General features: G+C 37.8%; 1 protein-coding gene across 1 annotated transcript; it reads right to left on the reverse strand.

Moving 5' to 3' along the window:
* Positions 1–141: 141 nt before the first annotated feature.
* Positions 142–22,051, reverse strand: LOC148312275 (uncharacterized). Its single transcript, XM_088277559.1, has 18 exons — positions 21,896–22,051; positions 21,736–21,813; positions 19,340–19,430; positions 18,252–18,377; positions 17,424–17,542; positions 16,554–16,709; positions 15,787–15,963; positions 14,312–14,501; positions 13,600–13,795; positions 12,831–12,974; positions 11,847–12,183; positions 10,170–10,333; positions 7,438–7,569; positions 6,260–6,423; positions 4,609–4,791; positions 2,480–3,961; positions 1,760–1,852; positions 142–535 (listed from the first exon to the last, which is right to left on the reverse strand). Exons 2-18 carry the CDS (start codon positions 21,765–21,767, stop codon positions 452–454), a joined length of 3,870 nt encoding a protein of 1,289 aa, XP_088133685.1. The 5' UTR covers positions 21,768–21,813; positions 21,896–22,051; the 3' UTR covers positions 142–451.
* Between the last annotated feature and the right edge of the window lie 149 nt (positions 22,052–22,200).

A 22,200-nucleotide genomic window follows, 5' to 3' on the forward strand; every position in this document is an offset into this window, starting at 1 on the left:
TTTTTTCTTTGCAAGGAAGGTACAATGAGTGTTACTGCTAGTGCATTGCAAGTTTTTTTCTTTGCAAGGTAGGTACAATGAGTGTTGCTGCTAGCGCATTGCCAGTTTTTTTCTTTGCAAGGTAGGTACAATGAGTGTTGCTGCTAGCGCATTGCCAGTTTTTTTCTTTGCAAGGTAGGTACAATGAGTGTTGCTGCTAGCGCATTGCCAGTTTTTTTCTTTGCAAGGAAGGTACAATAAGTATAGCTGCTAGCGCATTGCAAGTTTTTTTCTTTGCAAGGAAGATCCAATAAATGTTGCCGTACACGCTTTGGCTTGTAAGTCGGTCTCGTCCATGAAATCTTCAAAGTGTGATTATTCTTCATTTGTGTTCAGATAAAGATTGGCTGCTTGGCGACATTCGGCCGCGCTATGATTGCGGATAACCCCTGGAATGCGGGCGCGGGTACCGTCATTCGTGCGGCTTGATGTTCACCAGCTTCTGCTGCTCCAAGAGACGTTCCAGAGGAGACGGGCCGGGCCCCGACCAAAGGGACTGTGAATTAAAGCGATTGTATACTAATTATCCACCAAATACAAAAAGTCCACCTCCTTAGCGGTCGGCGAAAAATTACGAATTCCACACACGAGGTAAAATTAATACTGGAGCAGTATTTTTTTATATAGAGGTAGTATCATACATGGTAAAAATAGTGAAGGACATTGGTGATATAAACCAAGCTAGGACACAAAATGCCAAACCCTCTTCTAGTGGAACAGAAGGTCTGCTGACGACAGTCAACAGTCCGACTTCTCCTCAGGAGAAGTCGGACTGTTGACTGTCGTGTCATTTTGCGTGGTTTCCTCCCAGCAATGAGCAAATGCTGAGAAGTTCCACACTAGATTATCCCTCCTGTTCCCAACACAGATTAAAATAGAAACATATTGAATTAGCTAGAAGAAAAAAATCCACTAAATGATCTATAAACCTTGTACATAATAAGCAAGGTAAATAATAAATGCAATTCCCATCTAAAAAAAAAAGGATTTTTTTTCAAAGACAAGTGAATTTTGGAAACAAGCCATTAAAGGTCTACCAGATACATATATGGAAGAGCATTGTAGGAAGTGAATAAAAATACATTTTAGATTAAAAAAACCTTTGTTTACCTTCATTTTGAAAAATAAAAGTTCTAAAAAAATATCACATTATTTATGGGATAAACCCAATATATTGAGGTGATAAATGTAAAAAAAAGTGGATAAATCCAGAGTTATGAACAAGCATCTGGACACACCTAAAAATGTGGTTTAAATTAGTTTAAAACTTTTTCTATAACAAGTTAGCAAGAGAGAAGTGTCTTTGTTGTCTGGAGGTTTCTAGCGTGGAAGGGAGAATATTGAAAGCTGTCCCACCGCATGCCCAGATCTGATACAGAAGCATCTAGGCTTCCTGACAGATCTGCTCTTGCTTAGCAATTTTATTTTTAAACCAAGTTAAGAAATTTATTGAAAATGTGAATTTACATTTAAAAGCTTTCAATATACCTGTGACTGCCAATCTAAATAAATACAAGTTTGTAAATCCGTCACCAAATTTTCTAGAAGTACCCCGGTGTAGGCAGTGAAAGGGATTAGTATTTAGTTCAATTAGTCAGCTAGATCCGACTCCGACCCGACGCTGGCCGGCGCACAGACGCCCACAACCCCGACCAGCACAGCAGACAGACACGGAACAGTGCAAAGACATTGGGACCAAGAAGTGAGGTGGATGTTTTACCTGTTGCGGCGTCACAGGCACCATGTTGTGCGGCCACACCTCCTGGCCGCCACTGAACAGGGAGTACGTGTTGCTGGGAGACTCGCCGTACTGCTGAAATAACATGAACCCACATTAATTTCACACGAAATACGTAAGTCTTCACTATATTAATATGTATTATTATAGAGGATACTGGATTATTCACCCCACGGATGAAGTGTCAATTTTAAGGGTCTCAACTTTTATGAAACATGCACCATTCATTTTTTTTTATAAAAGAACAGACTTCCATTGTCCTTCATAACAAAGGGAAGAGTGATACATGTTTCATATCAAGTTGAAAAACCTTTTTGAAAAAAAAGTCACTATTTACTCAATATATGGAAGTCAAACTTTTACTGCTCATATTTATAATAAAAGCTCATTAATTTAAAATTAAAGTAACCAAAAAAATTATATATAAAATTTTAAAATCAAACACTGATTTATAGTCTACTATATTGTACTTGTCGTGGACAGTAGTTTTTAATGGACAGTAACTTGAAAATGCCATAACAAGGCGAAACGATTGTCACAAATTTTATTTTTATGATTTTTTAATAATAAAATACAATTTAGTAGAATCAGTGTTTGATTTTAATATTTAACATATAAATTAAAATGGAGTTCTACAAATTAAGCGCCAAATCCATAAATACATTTGAAGAATATATATTTTTTTAAATAAACACCACTAACTTTGTAAGGGTCCATTCCCTTGAGGTCCGGTCTCCCCTTGGGACCCATGCCCTCGTATTTGCCTCCCTCCGCACTGGTCCTCCTGGGCGTGTCGGCCACGCGCTGCTCGGGATACTGCCCCATCATGCCCGCGCCCGCGCCCATCCCGGGGCTGGCTCGCATGCCCGCGCCTGCGCCCATCGGCGGCCCCTGACTCGCATGGCTCGCGTTCTGCGCGAGCCCGAACTGGCTTGCGCTGGGGTACGGGTTCAGGCTGTACTCGTGGCCGATGGAGGGCTTCGGCACCGGCTGCTGGGAGAACCCAAACTTGCTGGAGAACTGGGGATACATTCCCGGATTGTACGGGTTGTATTGGGAATATGTCATCGGTTGATTGCTGAAACTGTTATATGGTCTTTCCGTAGCGTAATTCGGCGGAGGAACATTGTTTGCGTTCCTTTGGTTATAGCCGCTCTGGTCTTGATAGTCAGCGGGGCCCATCTGCTGCGGCGGGTTGTAGTAATTTTGCTGGTAGTTCCGCGGCGATAAGTTCTGCTGTTGGTACGTGGTGTCGTAGTTGGGTTCGTGACTGCTCGGCTTCCACCAAGTCGTTTGGGGCTGCTGGGAGTTTGTGTTCCAATTGGGCCCCTGTTTCGGGCTGTTTTGCTGCGGGGCGTTTGCCCCATCGTAGCGATACTGCTCCGGCATTCTGTTTGGAAACTCGGCGACGTTCTTCGGCTTTTTGAGGTTGGCCAGCCTCGGAGGCAAGCTGACGTGTCTACCCGAAGCGTCTCTCTGTCCAGGGCTGTGCTGGTTGGGGTTGGAAGGAGATCCGTACCAATAATTGTACTGCGGCATGCTCTCCTTGTTGTATTGATCGATCAACGCTTCGTTCGAGTTTTGCATGCTCTTCTGTCTCTGCAGGGCGACCGATCGTATGTCTATCTCTTTAGGATTCACAACGGGGAGAGTTATGCTGGTGTTTTGCGTATCGGGCGATGAAAACAGAGAGAAATTTGGTTTATTCTGGGGCGTATGGAATCTAGGTGCCGATTTATCTTCCGATTTTGAACCGAACACCGCACCGCTATTATTACTTCCGCCGGCTTCCGATTTGACTACATTCATATCCAGATTTTTAGCCGGAGAATTCTTGGAGGTACCGGCTGGATATTTGCCAAACTCGGCGTGCTGGTTGGCCATGTTGAGGTGCTTGGCTTCGTGCGGTTTGGCGGAGGACTTGGCGTCGTCCGCGCCGGCGGCCTGTTCTTGCGCCTCCGACGCCGGGGGCTCGACGTTAACGAGGTGCGGGTAGCCGGCGGACTTGTCCTTGAGGCACAGGATCCCGCCCGTCTTGCGGTCAGTGGGCAGGCTGGCCAGGGATTTGATGACCTTGGGCTGGAGTATCTTCTTCTTGTAGGCGTTCTCCTTGGAGCTGAGCGGGGAGAGCTGGCTCGGCTCCCCGATGGAGTCAGGAGTGGTGACGGGAGTCAAGAACTTGACCTAGAAATAAGTTAATAATATTAGTGTGCTTAAATCTTTGTATATATAAATTGAGTATAAAATGTATATTTGAAGCACTAACTTTGTGATTTACCATTTTATAATTATATATAACTTTGTTTTAAAATCACTATAAATATTTTTTTATAACTTAATTATAATGTATACCGGTTACGAATCTTACCGCTTCTTCTTCAAGACTGATTAATCAGTGTTAAAAATATTTTAGTGATTTTAGAAATAAAGTTATATTTAATCATAATATAAATTAAGCTCCACAAAGAGGTCATTATCTAGATTTTTACTTGCGACGGGGTCCAATAATTATGTACATATTGTTAAGACCTTAACAAAGAGGTCGGTATATAATATTTATATTAAAACATTGGATAATTCCTTCTATTCTGCCTTTGAAATGAGGCCGGCGCAGAAGGTAAAAATACCCTTCCCGTCCTTAACAACTTAATGGTAGGGTTTTTTTTAGTGGTGTGTTTAGACCGCTACTTGGCGATATCGCTATAACCGATATCACCATGTCAAGATACTAGGATACGCTACCTGTTACCAGATACTAGCCTGCTAACCAGACTATTGTTAACCAGACTATTATTAACCAGACTATTAGTTCTCTGTTGTAGTATTATCACCTGCTTGCTGGACTCCTCCTGCTTCCTCATGATGGCCTGCATGGCCACGTTGGTGCGGCCCCTCTTGCCCCTGGCCGTGTCGGCCGCCTCCTTCTCCTTGGCAGAGGGCGGCTCCAGCAGCGAGCCCACGTCCGTGCAGATGTTGCCGTCCTGCGACACGGTGGAGCAACTGCTGGCCGTGTCCTGGATAGGAAACAACAAAACTTTTACCCTTTGACCAATACGTTTTAATGAAGATTTTATGTGGAAAAAAAGAGTTTACTTCATTTCAAATAATAATTTGAAGATATTCTTCTTCTTTTTTTATTGATTTGGCGTTTAATTTGAAGAACTCCATTTTATTTTGTGTTTTAATTTTTCAATCAAACACAGATTTTTTGAGTCTAAGTTGTATTTTATTGAAAAAAAACACATAAAAATTCATATTGTGACAATTGTTTCACCTAGTCATTTTCCAACATTCGTTTGAAAATGCCATAACTAGACAAAACAATTGTCACAATATTAATTTTTGTGTTTTTTTCAATAAAATACAACTTAGGAGACTCAAAAAATCTGTTTGTTTGAAAAATTAATACATATATTCTTCTTCTTTTAACCCTTATACGCACCGAATGGAGCATAGGGCACTGCATCGTATTGACGCAGTGTTACCTTTACACAAAGGCAAGGTGATCACTCCTGCGCTTCAGGGACCGTCCAGGGTAATATTAAATAAAAAATAAAAGAGTGTAAAATTACTAATATTTATTTTCACTTGACGCTCACTTGGGACTTTCACTTCACTTGGGACAAACTGGACGCTCTTTCTTAACTAGATATTCAGAGCACGTAAGATCTTACAAAAATAAAAAACTAGACTCTCAATTTGCCAACCATTTAAATGAAAATAACCATAAAATTCATGTCTTAAATAAACCAATTCCATTACATATTGAAAGCAAAGGTAGAAAAATGAATATATTAGAGCAATTAAAAATTAATAAATATGTAAACAATCCTAATTTTAAAATCATTACTCTCTATGTAAACGCTTGCATGATGCGTTATTGATAAACTAATAATTACATCTACATATAAAAATTCTTAAAAATAATATTACCAACAATTGTATTAAAATCTCTAAAATATGGCCATGTCAATAAATTCTTCCTTTCCCAGAAAACAAATATAAGGGTACATACCTACATCCCCCATTAGCTACAGTTGTCTCCCATAAATTATTGCTGCACGTGTTAAAACTGTCACTTAGAATTGTATAGCTACATAAGGACCGTAGTCCATTTGATCTTCACATTCGTTTGATAATGCCCTAACAAGGCGAAACAATTGTCACAATATAATTTTTTATGTGTTTTTTGTTAGTAAAATACAACTTAGTAGACTCAAAAAATCTGTGTTTGATTTAAAATTAATACATTTATTTTCACCCCCAAATCGAACCCGGGACCTCCAGCACGGTAGCTAAACACGCTAACCATTACACCATGGAGGCGGATGTATAAGATATAACAGAAGTAATTTTGCAAGTTATACAAGCATTCATGTTCAAACTGTTTCAAACTATTGTTCGACATAGATCATAATAACTCCTTTACAAAATAACTGTATGGGGTGCTGCGCAGTAGGAGGCTTGTACAATATAACGTACCTGGTTATCCGTGCAGTCGGGGGTCACAGTCCCGAGCAAGTCGGAGCCGCAGGAGGTGGGAGGGGGGGACTCGACGCGCGCCGCCCGGCTGAGCGCCGCCTTCTCCCCGCGCGCGCGCTCCAGCGACCCCTGCGGCTTCAGGATGCCGGCGCGCTTCTCCGCCACTGGAGAACCAACAACACATTGAGGAGCATATAATAAAAATAGTGAGGGACATTTTGTGATTCATATGGATGAACTAACCTAATCTGGCCACTGTGTCATTGATCCACAGTTAGGGCGCTTGTGCACTGCATGGAATTTTACTGTCTGGCAGTCCGTTTTTTTTTAAAAGAAGCGACTACGACAGTTTAGCGTGATCGAGATCACGCGCACCGATCATGCGTGCAAAAAAAAACGAGAATGCCTTCAAGGACATTGGTACCATAAACCAAGCTAGGACACTAAATGCCGAACCCTCTTCTAGTGGAATGGAAGGCCTGTTAATGACAGTTAACAGTCCGCCTTCTCCTGAGGAGTGCAACGTGGTTTCCTCCCAGCAATAAGCAGCAATAAACTGCTGAGAAGTTCCCGACTGGCCCACACGAGTTTATCCTTTCTGTTCCCGACACAGATTAAAATAAAACATGTTCTTGACTAGACGAAACAAAAATCCACTAATCGATGTGTAAACCTTGCACATAATAAGCAAGGTAAATAATAAATGCAACTCCCATCTCAAAAGAAGAGAAAAAAAGGAGTGTGCAATTAAAAATTACCAGTTACAAACTACTAGTTTTATATTAGTTTTATTTTTATATTAAATCATCGTCATATCACAAAGTTAATGTAAAATCAATAAATAAAATGAAGTCTGAATAGACTACCAACGTAGGACAAAAAGGTGTAACAATGTTCTATTATTTATTGATTAGGCATTAACTTCGTGGTATGAAGTGTTGATTAAAAAACGTATATATAACACTTTTAATAAACCACGTAGTGAGTTTTATTTCATTAAACTCGACTAGTTTCGAAAACTACCAGATGTGTTCATTTTCAGTATAACTTTTCACCTGTAGATTAAAACATCTGTTAGTTTTCTAAACTAGTCGTGTTTAACGAAATAAAATTCATTAAGGTATTTAATTTTAAAAAAATATAATAACAATGTTTTCATGAGCATAATTTGATAATACCTTTCTCTCTGAAGTCGGCTTCGGAGATGACTATCGGCGGAGGATGATCAGGCTCCTGCTGGCTGCCCTCTTCCTCTCCTTCTCCCCCCTCGCGCCCCGGCTTTCCCTCGCCGTCACTCAAATTGTCATCACCTAGACACAGTTCTAAGTTTTACAATTCATCTTGCAAATATTAATGATAGAAATATACGCATGTATTAACACACTTCAGACAGAATTAAAAATGGATAGATTTTACTACAAAGTGACTATAGAATCAATTAATGAAAGTATTTTTTATCAGTTAACACACTTATGGGATGGGAAGGGTACTTCTACCAGTTTGGTCGATTGATGCTTAAGGATGATAAGGGTATTTTTACCTTCTGCGCCGGCCTCACTTCAAAGTCAGATAAGGAATTACATATTTAATGTTTTTATATTAATATTATGTAGCAATTTCTTTTTAAGGTCTTAACTTTATGTACCGTAGAACGGGGCTACTTGAATATTGATGTGTTACTCGATCCCAGTACAAAAAAGAGATTTAAATCTGTATTTGGTCAGCAATAATGAACGTATCGTGACAATAAGTGTCACCTGTCAGGGAAACAATGAATCATGTCGATACGTTCATTTATTGTAGACCGAATACAGATCTAAATATTTTTTGTACTGGGCTCAAGTAACACATCAAAGTTCAAGTAGCCCCGTTGTAATGGACCAGCTGAGCACACGGCCCTAAAATGGACCGTATTTATAAATTGTATATGTATAAATGAATGTTGCTCTGAAAAGGGCCTTTGAATAATGATTTGTATTTGTCAAGGTAGTGCTGCCCCTCCAATAAAGAAATGTTTCGCTTTCGGGGGCCGCCTTAATGTAATATTGAATACGTAAAAATATATATATAAACATGTCATGGGGGAATCGGCCGTGCGCACTGAGAACCTCTCGCTTCGGGCATCAAACCCCGACTGCGCTAGGAGCGGCGCGCGCGGCGTCTTATACGTAGTACGCATGACCTTATTTACGTCACGGGCGGGGAAATCGGCCGAGCGCACCGAGAACCTCTCGCAAGACGCGCGCGCGGCGTCTTATACGTAGTACCTTATTTACATCGCGGGCAGCCGGCCTGGCACAGGTTAGGGTGGGGGGAGAGGATCTCCGTCGACGGACCGCGCTTGTTATGAGAGCGACGGAGCGGAGAAGTCACAGCCACACCTATACACAGTCTAGCGGTGTGTTGGACAGACACTGTTTGTGCGACACACCCGTTCTACGGTACTAATTATCAAATCCCATCGTCAGCGGTCCCCAGTAAAAACACCCCTCCGAAATGTGTTAAGGGGTTATCCATAATTACCTGTTTTTTAATACACATAGCCAATGATTTAACCGCCTCAATCTTTAATTTTGTTCTCAATATATGTACCAAAAAGCAGGGTTTTTTTTTTTATATGAATACAAAACAAATAATGATTGCAAAAACAGTGGTAAAACCGAAAGAAAGTCTATATGGTGTTATCATTAACCCTTTCAGGTCCCCCAAAATGAAAACATTACAATCGGAAAAAAATATTTTGTCCTCTGCTCCACATACTGTTGTAATAGATACGAGTGACAAAAATGTAAGCTTGGAATTTAAATAAATAATACTAATGATGAAAAAAATGTGGAATAATATCCGACATGGGACCTAAGAGGAAAAAATCGATGTCAAAAGAGATTCGACATTGGACCAGTAAGGGTTAATTGATTTGTGTTAACCGGCAGGTGCTCAACAAAAATGTTACGAACGTTCAACGAGGTAGGGTGGGTAAAACTAGAAGATAATCACAAGCGACTTGGCCGCTTTGGCATTTGGATGAAATTTTTAAACACAAAGTATCATATTAATTTTAAAATGGTTCAAAATCTGCAATATTCCATAATAAACCCTTACCGCACCCCAATGGTGCATAGGGCACTGCTTCATATAAACGCAGTGTTATCTCGATCATTTACACATGAAGGAAAGGTGATCAGCCCTCCGCTTCAGGTACCAGTCCAGGGTAATATTGAATAAATATTACAGTGAAAAAATCACTTATATTTATTTGACCCCCCCTGGGAATCGAACCCGGGACCTCCAGAACGGTAGCCGAGCGTGCTGACCATTACACTACGGAGACGGACAATTATTCCATAATCAAAAAAATTGTGCCCAGTCATATATATAATCAAAGGGACAATCCAATCTTGATATATAAACACTTACAATTACTGCCGGTACGTGGAATATTGTGGATGAGTATCATCGTTGAACAACAAACGAGACAAAAATATCGAAATCCTTTAGTACACAACCATGATACAGGATTTACACACAACGAAGGTTTGATAGTCCCAAGAATTAACAATAAATATGGGAGTCCAACACTGCAATATATCGTTCCGAACATTTTTAATTTGTTGCCGACGGATGTTAGAGGTCAAAATAAAATATGCAACAAAGGCAAAATAAAGGAATGGGTAAATGATCAAGAGTTAATTTTATGAAAGTTGTAAAACGTTTATATTCTTAATTTTTTTTCTCTTTTTTGTGTCTATATTAGGTTAAAATCGTTGAAAACAATAAAAAATGTATTAAAAAAGAACTCCACCGACAAGACGCACAAGGTGGCTTAGTGGGTCTCTGCAAAAAAAGTGTAAATATGTATAAATTGTGATTTAAATAAATGTTAACAAAAAAAAAAAAAGCATTTAGTCACCGTCTCGCTGCGAAGTGATGGACACATTCTCGCTGAGCTGGCCCTCCTGGTCGATGAGCCGCTTCTCCCGGAGCAGGGACAGCTCCTCGATGGCCTTCTGCAGCTCTCGGATGTTCTCCGGGCTGTTCTGTATCGGAGTGAACACCTTGAGTCCGTCGGTCTCGCTGAAAAAATGATTACTGCTTCACATATCATGGACCAAAAAAATGTTTACAAAAAACTCAATATATTATAAAAATAAAATAAAACAAGTCTTATACCTTATATAACGCAAAGAAACAAACAAAAATCAAATGGCAATGGGCAGGATATATTGCAAGACAGGACCCCACAAGATGGACATCAAAATTTTTAAGATGGAACCTTGGGAGAATGAAAGAGGTGTCGGAAGACCCCAAAAAGATGGTCCGACAACTTAGTCCCTGTGGGGGGTAGAACTGCCTGCAAACAGCAACCAACCAAAGGAAATGGAAAGATACGGAAGAGGCCCTATATCCAGCAGTGGAGGACAGAGGGCCAGAGAAGAAGAAGTAGATATAACTAAATAACTAACCATCACACCGCTTCACCGCAGAGGTAGGCAGAGAGAATATAACGCCACACCACTCTGTCTTTGCAAACATTCCTCGCCTCTTCCACGTTCATGCATCTCCTCATACACAACCGCCGATGGTTTTGACTCCTAACCTGACCGCTTTCAAGTGTTTGGCATACCTGATCGTGCCAAGTTTTTCTCGGTCTTCCTCTGCTCCTTTTACCAATTACATTCGCCTCATAAATTTGTTTTAGCGATCTTTCTTCACTCATTCGTTCTACATGTCCAAACCATCTCAACACACCTTTCTTAATTTTATCGATAATGCTTGTCTCAGCTTTGCATTCCTTCCTTATTTCACTATTCAAACATCTACCATACATCGTTTTGTCGCACATTCTTCTGAGAGATCGCATTTCGACTGCATTCAGTCTACTTTCATCCTTCTTTTGCCAACTCCATGTTTCACTTCCGTACATTAGGGTCGGAACCAGGACTCCATTGTGTACTGCCAGTTTAGCTTTCGCAGATATGCATGGAAGAAGTAGATGTGCATGGTAATATTGACCAGATGGAACCATTTGGTTCACGAATTTATGGTATGAAGAAGATATGAGGGCAGTGGGGAGTTTCAAAGGGAGGTTAGCACACTTTGGGCCGGAAAGAAATTTCTGCATGTTTGGTCAATTGATGTTTAACTGCGGGAAGGGTACTTTTACCTTTTGCACCGGCCTCATTTCAAACACACAAAAAATGAATTATCCAAAGTTTTCATAAGAATATTATGTACCAATCTCTTTGTTAAGGTCTTAACTATATGTACACATAATTATCAAATCGCAATGCAAGTCTTTCGTTGATGTCATGTTACAAGCAATGAAAAAGTACTCAAAAAAATTTCACTCATAATTTTTTTCTTTCTTTTTAAATGATTTAAAAAAATGCAATACAGACTTTACTGAACTTTAGAAAAGAAAAATCAACATTGAATAGTTGGATTATGTATTCAATTAGCATTTGGTGCATAGGACACTGCATCAGATTAAAGGCACATATTGTTTATTGTACAATCAATCCATTAATTGGTCTAGGATAACAAAGTTTAAAAAAAATATCTCCTCACATATAAGTAACATAATTACCTCATGGTAATGTACTCAGTGCCATTTTCCTTCTGCTCCGTAGCCAGCCACTCTCCCAGCTGTATCAGCCGGAACGCCCGCAGAGAATCCACAAAATTGGGGTCAGTCTTCAACTCCTCAATGTCGGTGTTTGACAGGCTGCCATTTTTCCTCTTGGCCAAGATGTCCCTTATGGAAGTTCCCTCCATTTCGTCTGTCGTGGGTAAAATTTTTTCAGTGTTGCCAGTGTTGAAATTGGGCGACGACGCCAGGTTTAAAAATTTCAACTTGGAGAATGCGGCGTCGATGGGTAGGTACCCCTGTAATTCTTCATCCTCTGGCAATGGTATCATTTCATCTGGAAGCAACAAATTGAATTTGAAACTCTTTCATGTGTGTGTATTCACAATTGCCTTGTGACAAAAAGTCCATAAAAAATATATTAGGCGAGTCCTCCCACCCTAAATCATCATATTCTCTAGAAAATTACTGGCTCAACACCCATGTGGTCGTCATATTTTTTGTTCCGGAACAATATTCAATGAAAAAAAATATAATTTAATTCTTTCAATACACAGCACATTGACTTCAAAATTATAGCTGAAAGGCTTATTTTCACTTTTGTTTTGTTAGTTTATAAGTTTTGTTAAAAATCTGTTAAAAATCTGTTAAACTTGTTCTAAGAATTGTCCCAAGAGCATTCCATTTTTTTGCTTATATTGGCCATTTGTAAAAAAAAACTTTGAATAACAATTGTTTTTGAAAATTACTTTCATCGAAATGTTTTTATACTTAAAATTAAGAATAAACTTTTTTTAAATATGTATTATATGGCTAGTAGCTATTAAAAAAATTAAATTATATCAATGCTGAAAAGCAGCCATTTGTAAAACATATAATTTTGTCAGATAACTGGCGGTAGTCAGTTTTGTCTTTGTGTTTGTATACAAACAGACAAAATTCAATATCACCCAGTAAATATTATGGTATTAAAAAGCAACTTACATTCCTGTCCGGAGAAATCCTTTATGGTCTGCTGCAGGGTGTTGAGCAGGGTGCACAGGCCGGGCCACAACTGGAGACGGGACACGAAGGCAGAGTCCTTCAGCACGTGTGGATGGATCTTCAACCATTCCAGCAACACTTTCACTGTCCAATACAAAAATTCAATATTTACTTTTCGAAACATCTCAGATTGCTATGACTGATCGGTCAGATGAAGGTTGGCATGTTAAAACATTGTTTCATTCTTTTTCTTTTTTCTAACCCTTCTAAGCTAGCTGAGCTAATAATAATGCCTAAAAACAGCTAATCCTGTGCCTAACAACAGCTATTATGGCAACAAAAAAAAATTCACTATGCTGCAGAAAAAAAAAATTCTAGAATTAACTCAGAAAATAACCCGAAGGTAGGGTGGTTGAAGTGAGCAAATAGAACACTGATCAGCGTCTCCCGCTCTCTACTAACAGAATGTAACAGATGCTTTTAACATACTTAGGACGGAAAAGGATTTCTACCCGTTCGGTCGATTGATGCTTAACGACGAGAGGAGTATTTTTACCTTCTGCGCCGGCCTCATTTTATAATCAGGAAAGAAGGAATTTTTAATGTTTTTATATGAATATTATGTAGCAATCTCTTTCTTAAGGTCAAAACTATATGTACACAATTATCAAATCCCGTCGCCAGTGGACTGCAGGCGCAAAAAACACCGTGTTAAGTGTTTCCCGCAAACAATGTGTTAGGACAGCCGCAGCGAGGTAGGCACCCTTACCGGCCGGCAGCGCGGGGTAGGTGAGCATCTCCTCAGAGGCGCGCGTGTGCGCGGGCAGCAGCAGCGCGGCCAGGGTGCCCGCCACCAGCTCCATGGCCAGCCAGAGCGCTTCTCTCTCGTCGGCGGTCAGCGTGGAGTCCTCCAGCTTGTGCCCGTCCGTCAGGGAGTACACGGCGTACAGATCCAGACACACCATCTGATGATACAAGAGTTTTAATAGTCACTAGATGTGAGGAGAAGAACTCAACAGCCCCTCATACTGGAAGTCCTGAAGAGGAGAAGGTGGACATGGTTGGGACATGAATGTCCATGAACGTCCTTAGAATGCCACCTGAGAGCATCAACCCCTCACGTCTCTTCCTCCAACCCCAAGGATCCGGCGCCTCGGAAGGCTGCTGATGACCATTCACCGACTATACTAGCGGAATTTCGAGTCGCCGGACTGACTTGGGAGGAAGCCATATGGCTTATGTTGGCCATATTCTCCACCTAGGGAGCGAACATGGAAAGAAGAAGAAGAAGACATACAAATATCCACAGATATCATTGCTATACAAGTCACATCATACCAACTGACTGACGGACTTCGACGCTCATTAATGTCGACACTTCTTGGAGGAAAATTCGCACCGATGTTCATTCACGGAAATACTCCCAGAAAAGTTGCACACACTTTTTTTCAAATAGCAAATTCCGGATGGTGTTTCCTCACCTTAATCAGGGTGTCCGCTGAGAACTGGTCTGTGGCCACGAGGGCCGTGAGCGTGGAGCCGAGGCCGGACAGCTGCTGCCTGGCGCCCGCCAGCCCCTCCCCCGACTGCAGGCGGTGGTGCAGTCCCATGTAGCTGCTGGTGTACGAGTGCTCGCTCAGTCGGGCATACGGGGAGTCCACGCACACAGATCTGAAACAATTAAGAGTTTTGGAGTTAATTGATTCGGCAGTCACTTTGTGGTAAAATCTATCCATTTTTAATTAACGTTTTACTTAGTAAATACCACTATTTCTTAAAATCTACTGTGACACGTGTTTCAATGCATTCCACATCATTTTCAAACACCGTACGGTGTTTGAAAATGATGCGGAATGCATCGAAACAGTGTCACCATAGATTTTAAGAAATAGTGGTATTTACTTAGTAAAACATTAGTTAAAAATTGTGAATTATTAATTAAAAAAAGTTTTCCGCCGCGTGTGTGCCACGGCACACTGGTGTGTCAAATTGGAGGGTCAAATAAATATATGTGATTTTTTCACTCTAATATTTATTAAATATTACCCTGGACTGGTACCTGAAGCGGAGGGCTGATCACCTTTCCTTCATGTCTTAACGATCAAGATAACACTGTGTTTATATTATTCAGTGCCCTATGCACCATTGGGGTGCGGATAAGGGTTTGAAGAAGAACTACATCAACATTATTGGGTTAAGTATTGGAAAAAGTAATCTAAAAAATTTAAATACAGGCATTTGTTTATTAGTATGTCACAAATCATCCAATTATTATTAGAACGGCGAATATTACATAGTGTATGTAGTTATCACTTAAACCAGCCAATGAGAGTTAGTAAGCCCTGTTAATATTAGATATTCTTATCACAATAGCTTTTTCATATATGGCGGTTGACATGTCACTCCTAAGTGAGGTAAACTCCATCATTTATGAACAAAAATTTGTACACATTTAAAATATTGGTACATATTATACTTGAATCCATGAAAATGTTTTAATTTTATTTGAATCCTAGCACCAAAAAATGTACTATTGAATACTTTTTTCATATTTATCCAAAAGGTACTATTTGAGACATACATTGTAAACAAGGTAAAAATAATGAAACTCTCGCTTTAAAAAAAAGTTTAACACACCTTTCACTGTCTTAAAAAAAGAAAAATTCTTTAAAAAATGACAGTTTTTTTTCTTCATGTTTCTAGTAGTAATAAATGTCTTTATTACCAATTAAATTAATTTTTGTGTAATTTTTTGAGGTATATGCCCATTTATACCTCTCACACGGATCCGTGTATCCAATTCTCGCCAGCAGTGCACACAATAGACTCGACGCGTTTGTATGTTGATTTGCGCGATCACGGATCCGCGTAGTGGGCACCATGCGCTAGACGCATGATACACGGATCCGTGTAGTAGGCGCACAAAGTGTTAATCAATAGATGCGGTCAGGTATACCCTTCGGCAGCGGCCAGCGTGCGGGACAAGTTGTTGGCAGCAGGCGGGAAGGGACCCCCGACAGCCAGCCCCCGCGCATGGTAGTAGGCGGCCCCCAGGCGATCCCCCCGGGCAGCTCTGAGCAGTCCCAGCTGATTGTAAGGCTGCCCGTTTCCGGGGGACACCATCAGAGCTTGTCTGCAATAAAAAATAGACAAGTAAAGACCTATACCAGAAGCGATCAATTAAAAAAAAATAGACTAGAATAAATGCTAAATGTACTGCATTTTTTTGTATGAAATTTATGTTTTGATAACAAAAATAGATATGAACCGCTTCATACATTTGAACAAGTCATGCTTGTGCGCTAAATGCGTTCATTCACTCAAACATATGAATTTTTCAATTGCTTTTTGGACGATGAATTAGTACAAAATATTGAAGACGTAATTGTAAATTAAATATGCTTAAATTGTTATATTTTATTTGAAAAGTGGATAAACTTTACATAATACATTTTTAAAAAACCTGATGTAATTTTAAACACTTTATATAAAAAAAAAACCCGAGCATTAAGTAGTCTCGACTGTGAAACTGGCAAAAATAAATTCAAGAAAAAATTATTTTCAATTGATCTGGGTGTTCGTGATGTATTTTTCACATTTACCTTTCATATCCTTACTATCCTACCTGCAGACAAGCCTCTAAATATAGAGGCTTTGTAAGTTATTCCTTTAAAACTAAATAATAAAATTTAAAAAAGTTTTATTATTGTCAGTGTTGCCAACCTGTAGAATGAATCCGCCCTCCTAGGCTGCCGGGTGTACCTAGCCAGGTCTCCCAGATGGACGAGGCAGTGCTGGCAGATGTACCAACACGAAGCTGCCTGCGGCGGCCGAGATGAAACAAATGGTGTGTCACCCCACGGATATGGAATATTACACCTAAAAATATACATAATTCAATCAATTTATTGCAGCTTTTTCTGACGGAAATAATGTACCATTGTTTCTCAGTTGTGTGGAAGTTACATCCGTAATTGAACTCCAAATATTCATACATATTCATGACCAATGAAGGTTGTCACACACTTATTGCCTCAGCACTAGGTCGCCTTTGTCACAATGTGTGGTATTCTCACAGCTCGGTGCCATCAGCCTACCTATAAATCGGAACGACTATTCGGATTAATGCTGATACAGTGCCAAGTCGATAAGTATGTACAGCTTTTGGTCACCCACCGTTGTCCATGACTACGGAATTCATGGATTAAAAAATATATTATAATCTATATGTAATTGTTTGTTCATAATCCTTAATCTTCTTAACACATTATTGTCAGGTGGTTTTTTTCATCCCCAATTAGTACACTAATTACGGTCGTATACTAATCACAAGTAACCGAAAACCCAATTTCAATCTGTAGAATGTTTTTTGCATCTCTCGCGCTCTACCAGAAGTAAGCAAAAGTGTCTCCTGCTCTACCAACAATATGTAAAAGATTCTTTTAAGCGTTTCCCGCAAACAATGTATTACAAACAAGTTATTTACCGATTGCTTTGAAATTTGAATGCAACATTGGATTGGAATACATACGCACATATTATACTTTATGGTGAGGGATAGGTGTGCGAATGTATAAACATTTTTTTATGTACCTGAATGGAAGGTTCAACTTGAAGGTGGTGCAAATCTGGTGCAGCAGGCAGATGTAGAAACCGGTTGCGGCCTGTAACACCCACAGCAGGAGCGTCTGGCTCTCGGCACGGCGAGGATTCTAAATAGATTGACAGCAACAACAATAAGAAAATTGTCAAAACTATAAACAAAATTCTCATTTGTTTCTTTACAACACGCTTCTTACCTTATTTTTTTTTTTTTTTAATATTTTCTCTTTAGTATTTCATTTGTATTCTCATTTGTTGCTTTTAAACATGATACTTACCTTATATTTTCTAATTTGTTTCTATTAAACATGCTTCTTACCTTATGTTTTTTATATTTTCTCATTTGTTTCTTTTAAACATGCTTCTTACCTCATATTTTCTCATTTATTTCTTTTAAATATTTTTCGAACTTCTATTTTTTTTATATACCTATTTATTATACCTGATTATTGTTTTATATTTTGCCATGTTTTAGTTTTGTTTAATTTTTTTATCGTTTTTGTAACTTTCCTACTTTGTTTCAGTCTTGTTAACCTTTATTCCATGTCCCAAAATGAGAAATGTTAATAACTCATTGGGAATATTATTTATATGACTTATGTATGTAATATGTTTTGAAATTATAAAAAAATAACAAAAAAAGTAACAATTATTGAATCATATTTATTAGATGAAACGGATGTATAATAATTGGGAATATATTCAAAACAGGTAGCGTTGGTATAGTGGGTCCAGTCAGATTTTATGAATAGATGGATAAAACCTATCCTAGAGTTACTGACAACTCAATGAATAAAGAAAAACTAAATGGTTGGGTACCTTTTTGTCCTTGGCGTTGTTCTGCAGCAGCTCAATTTGGTTCTTGAATCCGACGTTCCACAAATCCTGTTCCACTTTCTTGTCTAACGCATAGTCCAAGTCTATTAGGAGGACCTTCTGGTAAGCCTGGAAAAACATTATCAATAAGTTAAAGAAAGGAATGCTAATTAACATCCAACTAAAGAATATTTTATAATAATATCTAAGTTCAAGTAGCCCCGTTCTGCAGTATGTAATTTGTTTTGAAATAAAAAAAAATTAAAATCCATAATATAATTATTTTTTCTATATGAATTTTATTTGACCAGAAACCGAGTTTCGTTGTATCAGTTGTCGGTTACAATGAAACCTGGTTGCTGGTCAAATAAAAATCATGTAGAAAAAATTACATAGTTGTTATTTTATTATATAAAATGCAGTTCCACCAAGAAATGTCAGTACAAAACTTAAAACTAATAAAAAATACATTTAAATAAATCTCCAGTGCTTTGGACATTTTGCCTGTCACATCAAATGTCGAAGTGGAGAGGTTCGTTAGAAGAACGTCGAGGTGAACTCAGGAGTGACCAGATGGTAGAGGTGGCTGGAGGCACGCACTCCTCTATTATGCTCTCGGTTTAGGACATGGAAGGATTGAGAAATTCGATAAAACAGAGATAGATTTTTTTTAAAATTTAAATTTCACTTGGTAAATACCACTATTTCATAAAATGAAAATAGTACACTACACACACGGTATTTGAAAATGATGCGGAATGCATCGGAACATGTGTCGCAATAGATTTGAAGAAATAGTGTTATTTACCCAGTGAAATTTAACACATTGTTATCGGCCAGTATTTTCATCAACCCCGACTCTAATTAGTATACTAATCACAAATAACCGCGAACTAAATTCCGATCTGCATAATGTTTTTTTGGCATCTCACGCTCTACCAAAAGCAAGCAAATAGAACGCTTAAAAGCGTCTCCCGCTCTCTACCAACAGTATGTAAAAGACAGTTTTAAGCGTTTCTCGCAAACAATATGTTAAATTAAAATTGGATTCACAAAGTGACTGCCGAATCAATAATATATTTGACTCCAACCTTTTGAAGCTGAGTTAGAGAAAGTGTCCGGTTAGTTGAAGGTACTAATGCTTCATTTCCTTGTAAAATCTTCTTCAAATCCTCTGCTTGCCTGAAATGGAGGAAATTACAAAAAATAGTAATTTTTTTATCAAATTAAATTTAACTTATAATTAAGACTCAATTGTTTAACCCTTCCAATAATCATTAAAAAATTTATAAATTTTATTTACTTAACAAACATATCTTTCATAAAAGCTATTTTAAGCTCAAATGGGACAGAAAGCTGATTTTATGGTACATAGTACAAACGTGGAAATTTTCAATCATGTCATATAAATAATATCTCTCAAAACAAACTAGATAAAAACTATTTTCAAATTAAAATAATTATTTTTATTTCATAAGCATGAATAATCAGCGGGTATGTGTGAGATGCATGAATGTGGAAGAGAATAAGATTTTTTGTTCATGGCGTTCTATTCTGTCTACCTATCCCTGCAAGCGGCGTGATGGCTGGTTAGTTTTTTTAGTTAACGTGAAAACATATAAATATTACTGAGGAATACATTGGTTATAATGCTGATAAAAAATGCTCATATTATTTATTATTCAATATTCTATTATCAGACACATGTTTGCATTAAAATTGATTAAATAATTTAATGTAATTTATTTATTTTATTTAAACTCAATGTACAGAAAACAAATAAGTACGTTGGCGGGCTTATTGCTAAAAAACAGACTAATAATATTGGTCAAAACGTTTGATACCGTATATAGTTGTTTGCAATCAGAGGGTAGATAGTACTTGAACATTAAAAAAAAACATAAATTACTAATTGATTATAATAAGAAGGCAAAGGAAAAAATGAGTTTAGGGAAGGAGGTAGAGGGAAAAACTAAGGGAGGAGGTTTGATGAACAGTTAGGATTTTAATGATAGGTAGTAATGTATCAGATGTTTCTTAAAAGTTATTAGAAAAGGTGCATAATTAAGTTATGACAAGAGTACATTGTTAATTTATATATCGAATGCTTAAATCATACACTGATTTTTAGAGTCGACTAAATTGTACTTTATCGTTAAAAACACGCAAAAATATTTTTTTTTTTTTTTTAACAATAAATTACAATTTACTCTAAAAATCAGTGCTTGATTTTAACATTTTATTTATTTGGAAATTTTACAGAACAGTTACATAAATACATATACATTAACGAATAAAACGAAACAGGTCTTTGTACCATTCCAGTTACAAAATTTCACATTTGTAATTTAGTGAAAATACCTGGAAGAGGGACGGGAGGGAGGAAACGGGGAAAAGGGAAAGATCAAAGCTAAGTCCAAGACAAATTATGTGAAAATAGGGACACACCACGGTATGAATATCGACTTACTAATATATAAATTAAAATGGACTTTTTCAAATTAAACGCCAAATCTATAAAAGTAGATTATTGGTTTTATTATATCGCTAACTCCTTTCAACAACGTCATATATCAAAAATCGTCAATTTTCAGTAGTGCATGTTTTCAGAATGCCCAGAAAATGTACTATATCCCAACAAAAGCGGCATATTTTTAACGCAATATTTACCCGCTACAAGGCAGAAAGTGTTATTTTTGCATTTTGAAGAAAAGGTATTGTTTAATTATTTTTTTTAATATACCTACTATATATTTTTCAAATGGAGAAAAAACATTTAGGTTTTACCTAAAAAGATCTGTTGCACAGTAAAAAGTTCAATAAGTGGCTTGATATTTATTTTTAATACATTGTATTATATTTTTTAACTTTAAAAACTTTCTCCCGAAAAATCAAGTTTTTTTATTTATGACATTCTTGAAAGGAGTGAGTGATATGTGTTTTGTGAAATGCGAGGACTTTTGTACTAAACAAAATCTTATATGAGATTGGGAATTGAAGAACAAAGTGTAAAAAAATCTCTAGCCTGCATTTATCGACTATTGGACATGAGTCTCAAGGTCGAGCAATACAAATCATTCATTTTCTCCGTGCATATAACCAATGCACCTTTGATCCCAGATAGTGGGACTGATTTCATATCTTGGAAATAATACAATTTCTAATCTTTTCCCAGCAAATTAAATGCCATAATACGTCGTTATGATTTTTCAATGCATTTTTTTTACGTAGTTATTGCATATTACCCCTCTAGGATTTTTTTGAATATCAGAATATAATTTGTGCTTACACATTGATTTTTATTGTATAATATTTAAATTTCGCTTCAAAGATAAGTTAAGCATATGTTTATTGCTCATGCTGTCGGAAATATGTCGCGATTAAATTAAATCGGAAAAAACACAACTTTTCAATAAAAACATGAAAAGAAATGCAATCGCGATGACTCATAAAAAGTTCACGATGTAAAGATAAGACAGTTAGTTACCTTAAGGCTTGAGCAGCCGCATTTAAAACCATTGTATCCGACGGCAAGACCGATCATAATCGGGCTCGTCGCAAATTCCTGAAAAACAGACACAAAACTGAAAATTACATATTTTCATATAAATTGTTATCGGCAAAATATAACATATTTTCGTACATACGAGTATATCTAAAAGTATGCAATGAACTTGCACTACATATCTGAGTATATCATCATTCTCATCATATTTTTTTTAAATAAGAAACTACTAAACTATTCCACACGTTTTTGCGACTTTATTTGACTTCACAATTTTTTATTTTTGACAGTGAAAAATAATGTTGCCAGTCATCACAGATAATTTCCAATTTCTTCAATCACTTTTCACGATGGTCCAATTCATTCATTTAATTTTCGATACAAAAACATTATAAATCTGTTTTTAGATGACTTCCGCAACATGTTATAATTGCTTTATTTTTTTCA

Source organism: Brachycentrus maculatus, unplaced genomic scaffold (genome assembly GCF_059751285.1).
Source record: "Brachycentrus maculatus isolate JH-2025_06_01 unplaced genomic scaffold, ASM5975128v1 h1tg000046l, whole genome shotgun sequence".
Taxonomy (NCBI): Eukaryota; Metazoa; Arthropoda; class Insecta; order Trichoptera; family Brachycentridae; genus Brachycentrus; species Brachycentrus maculatus.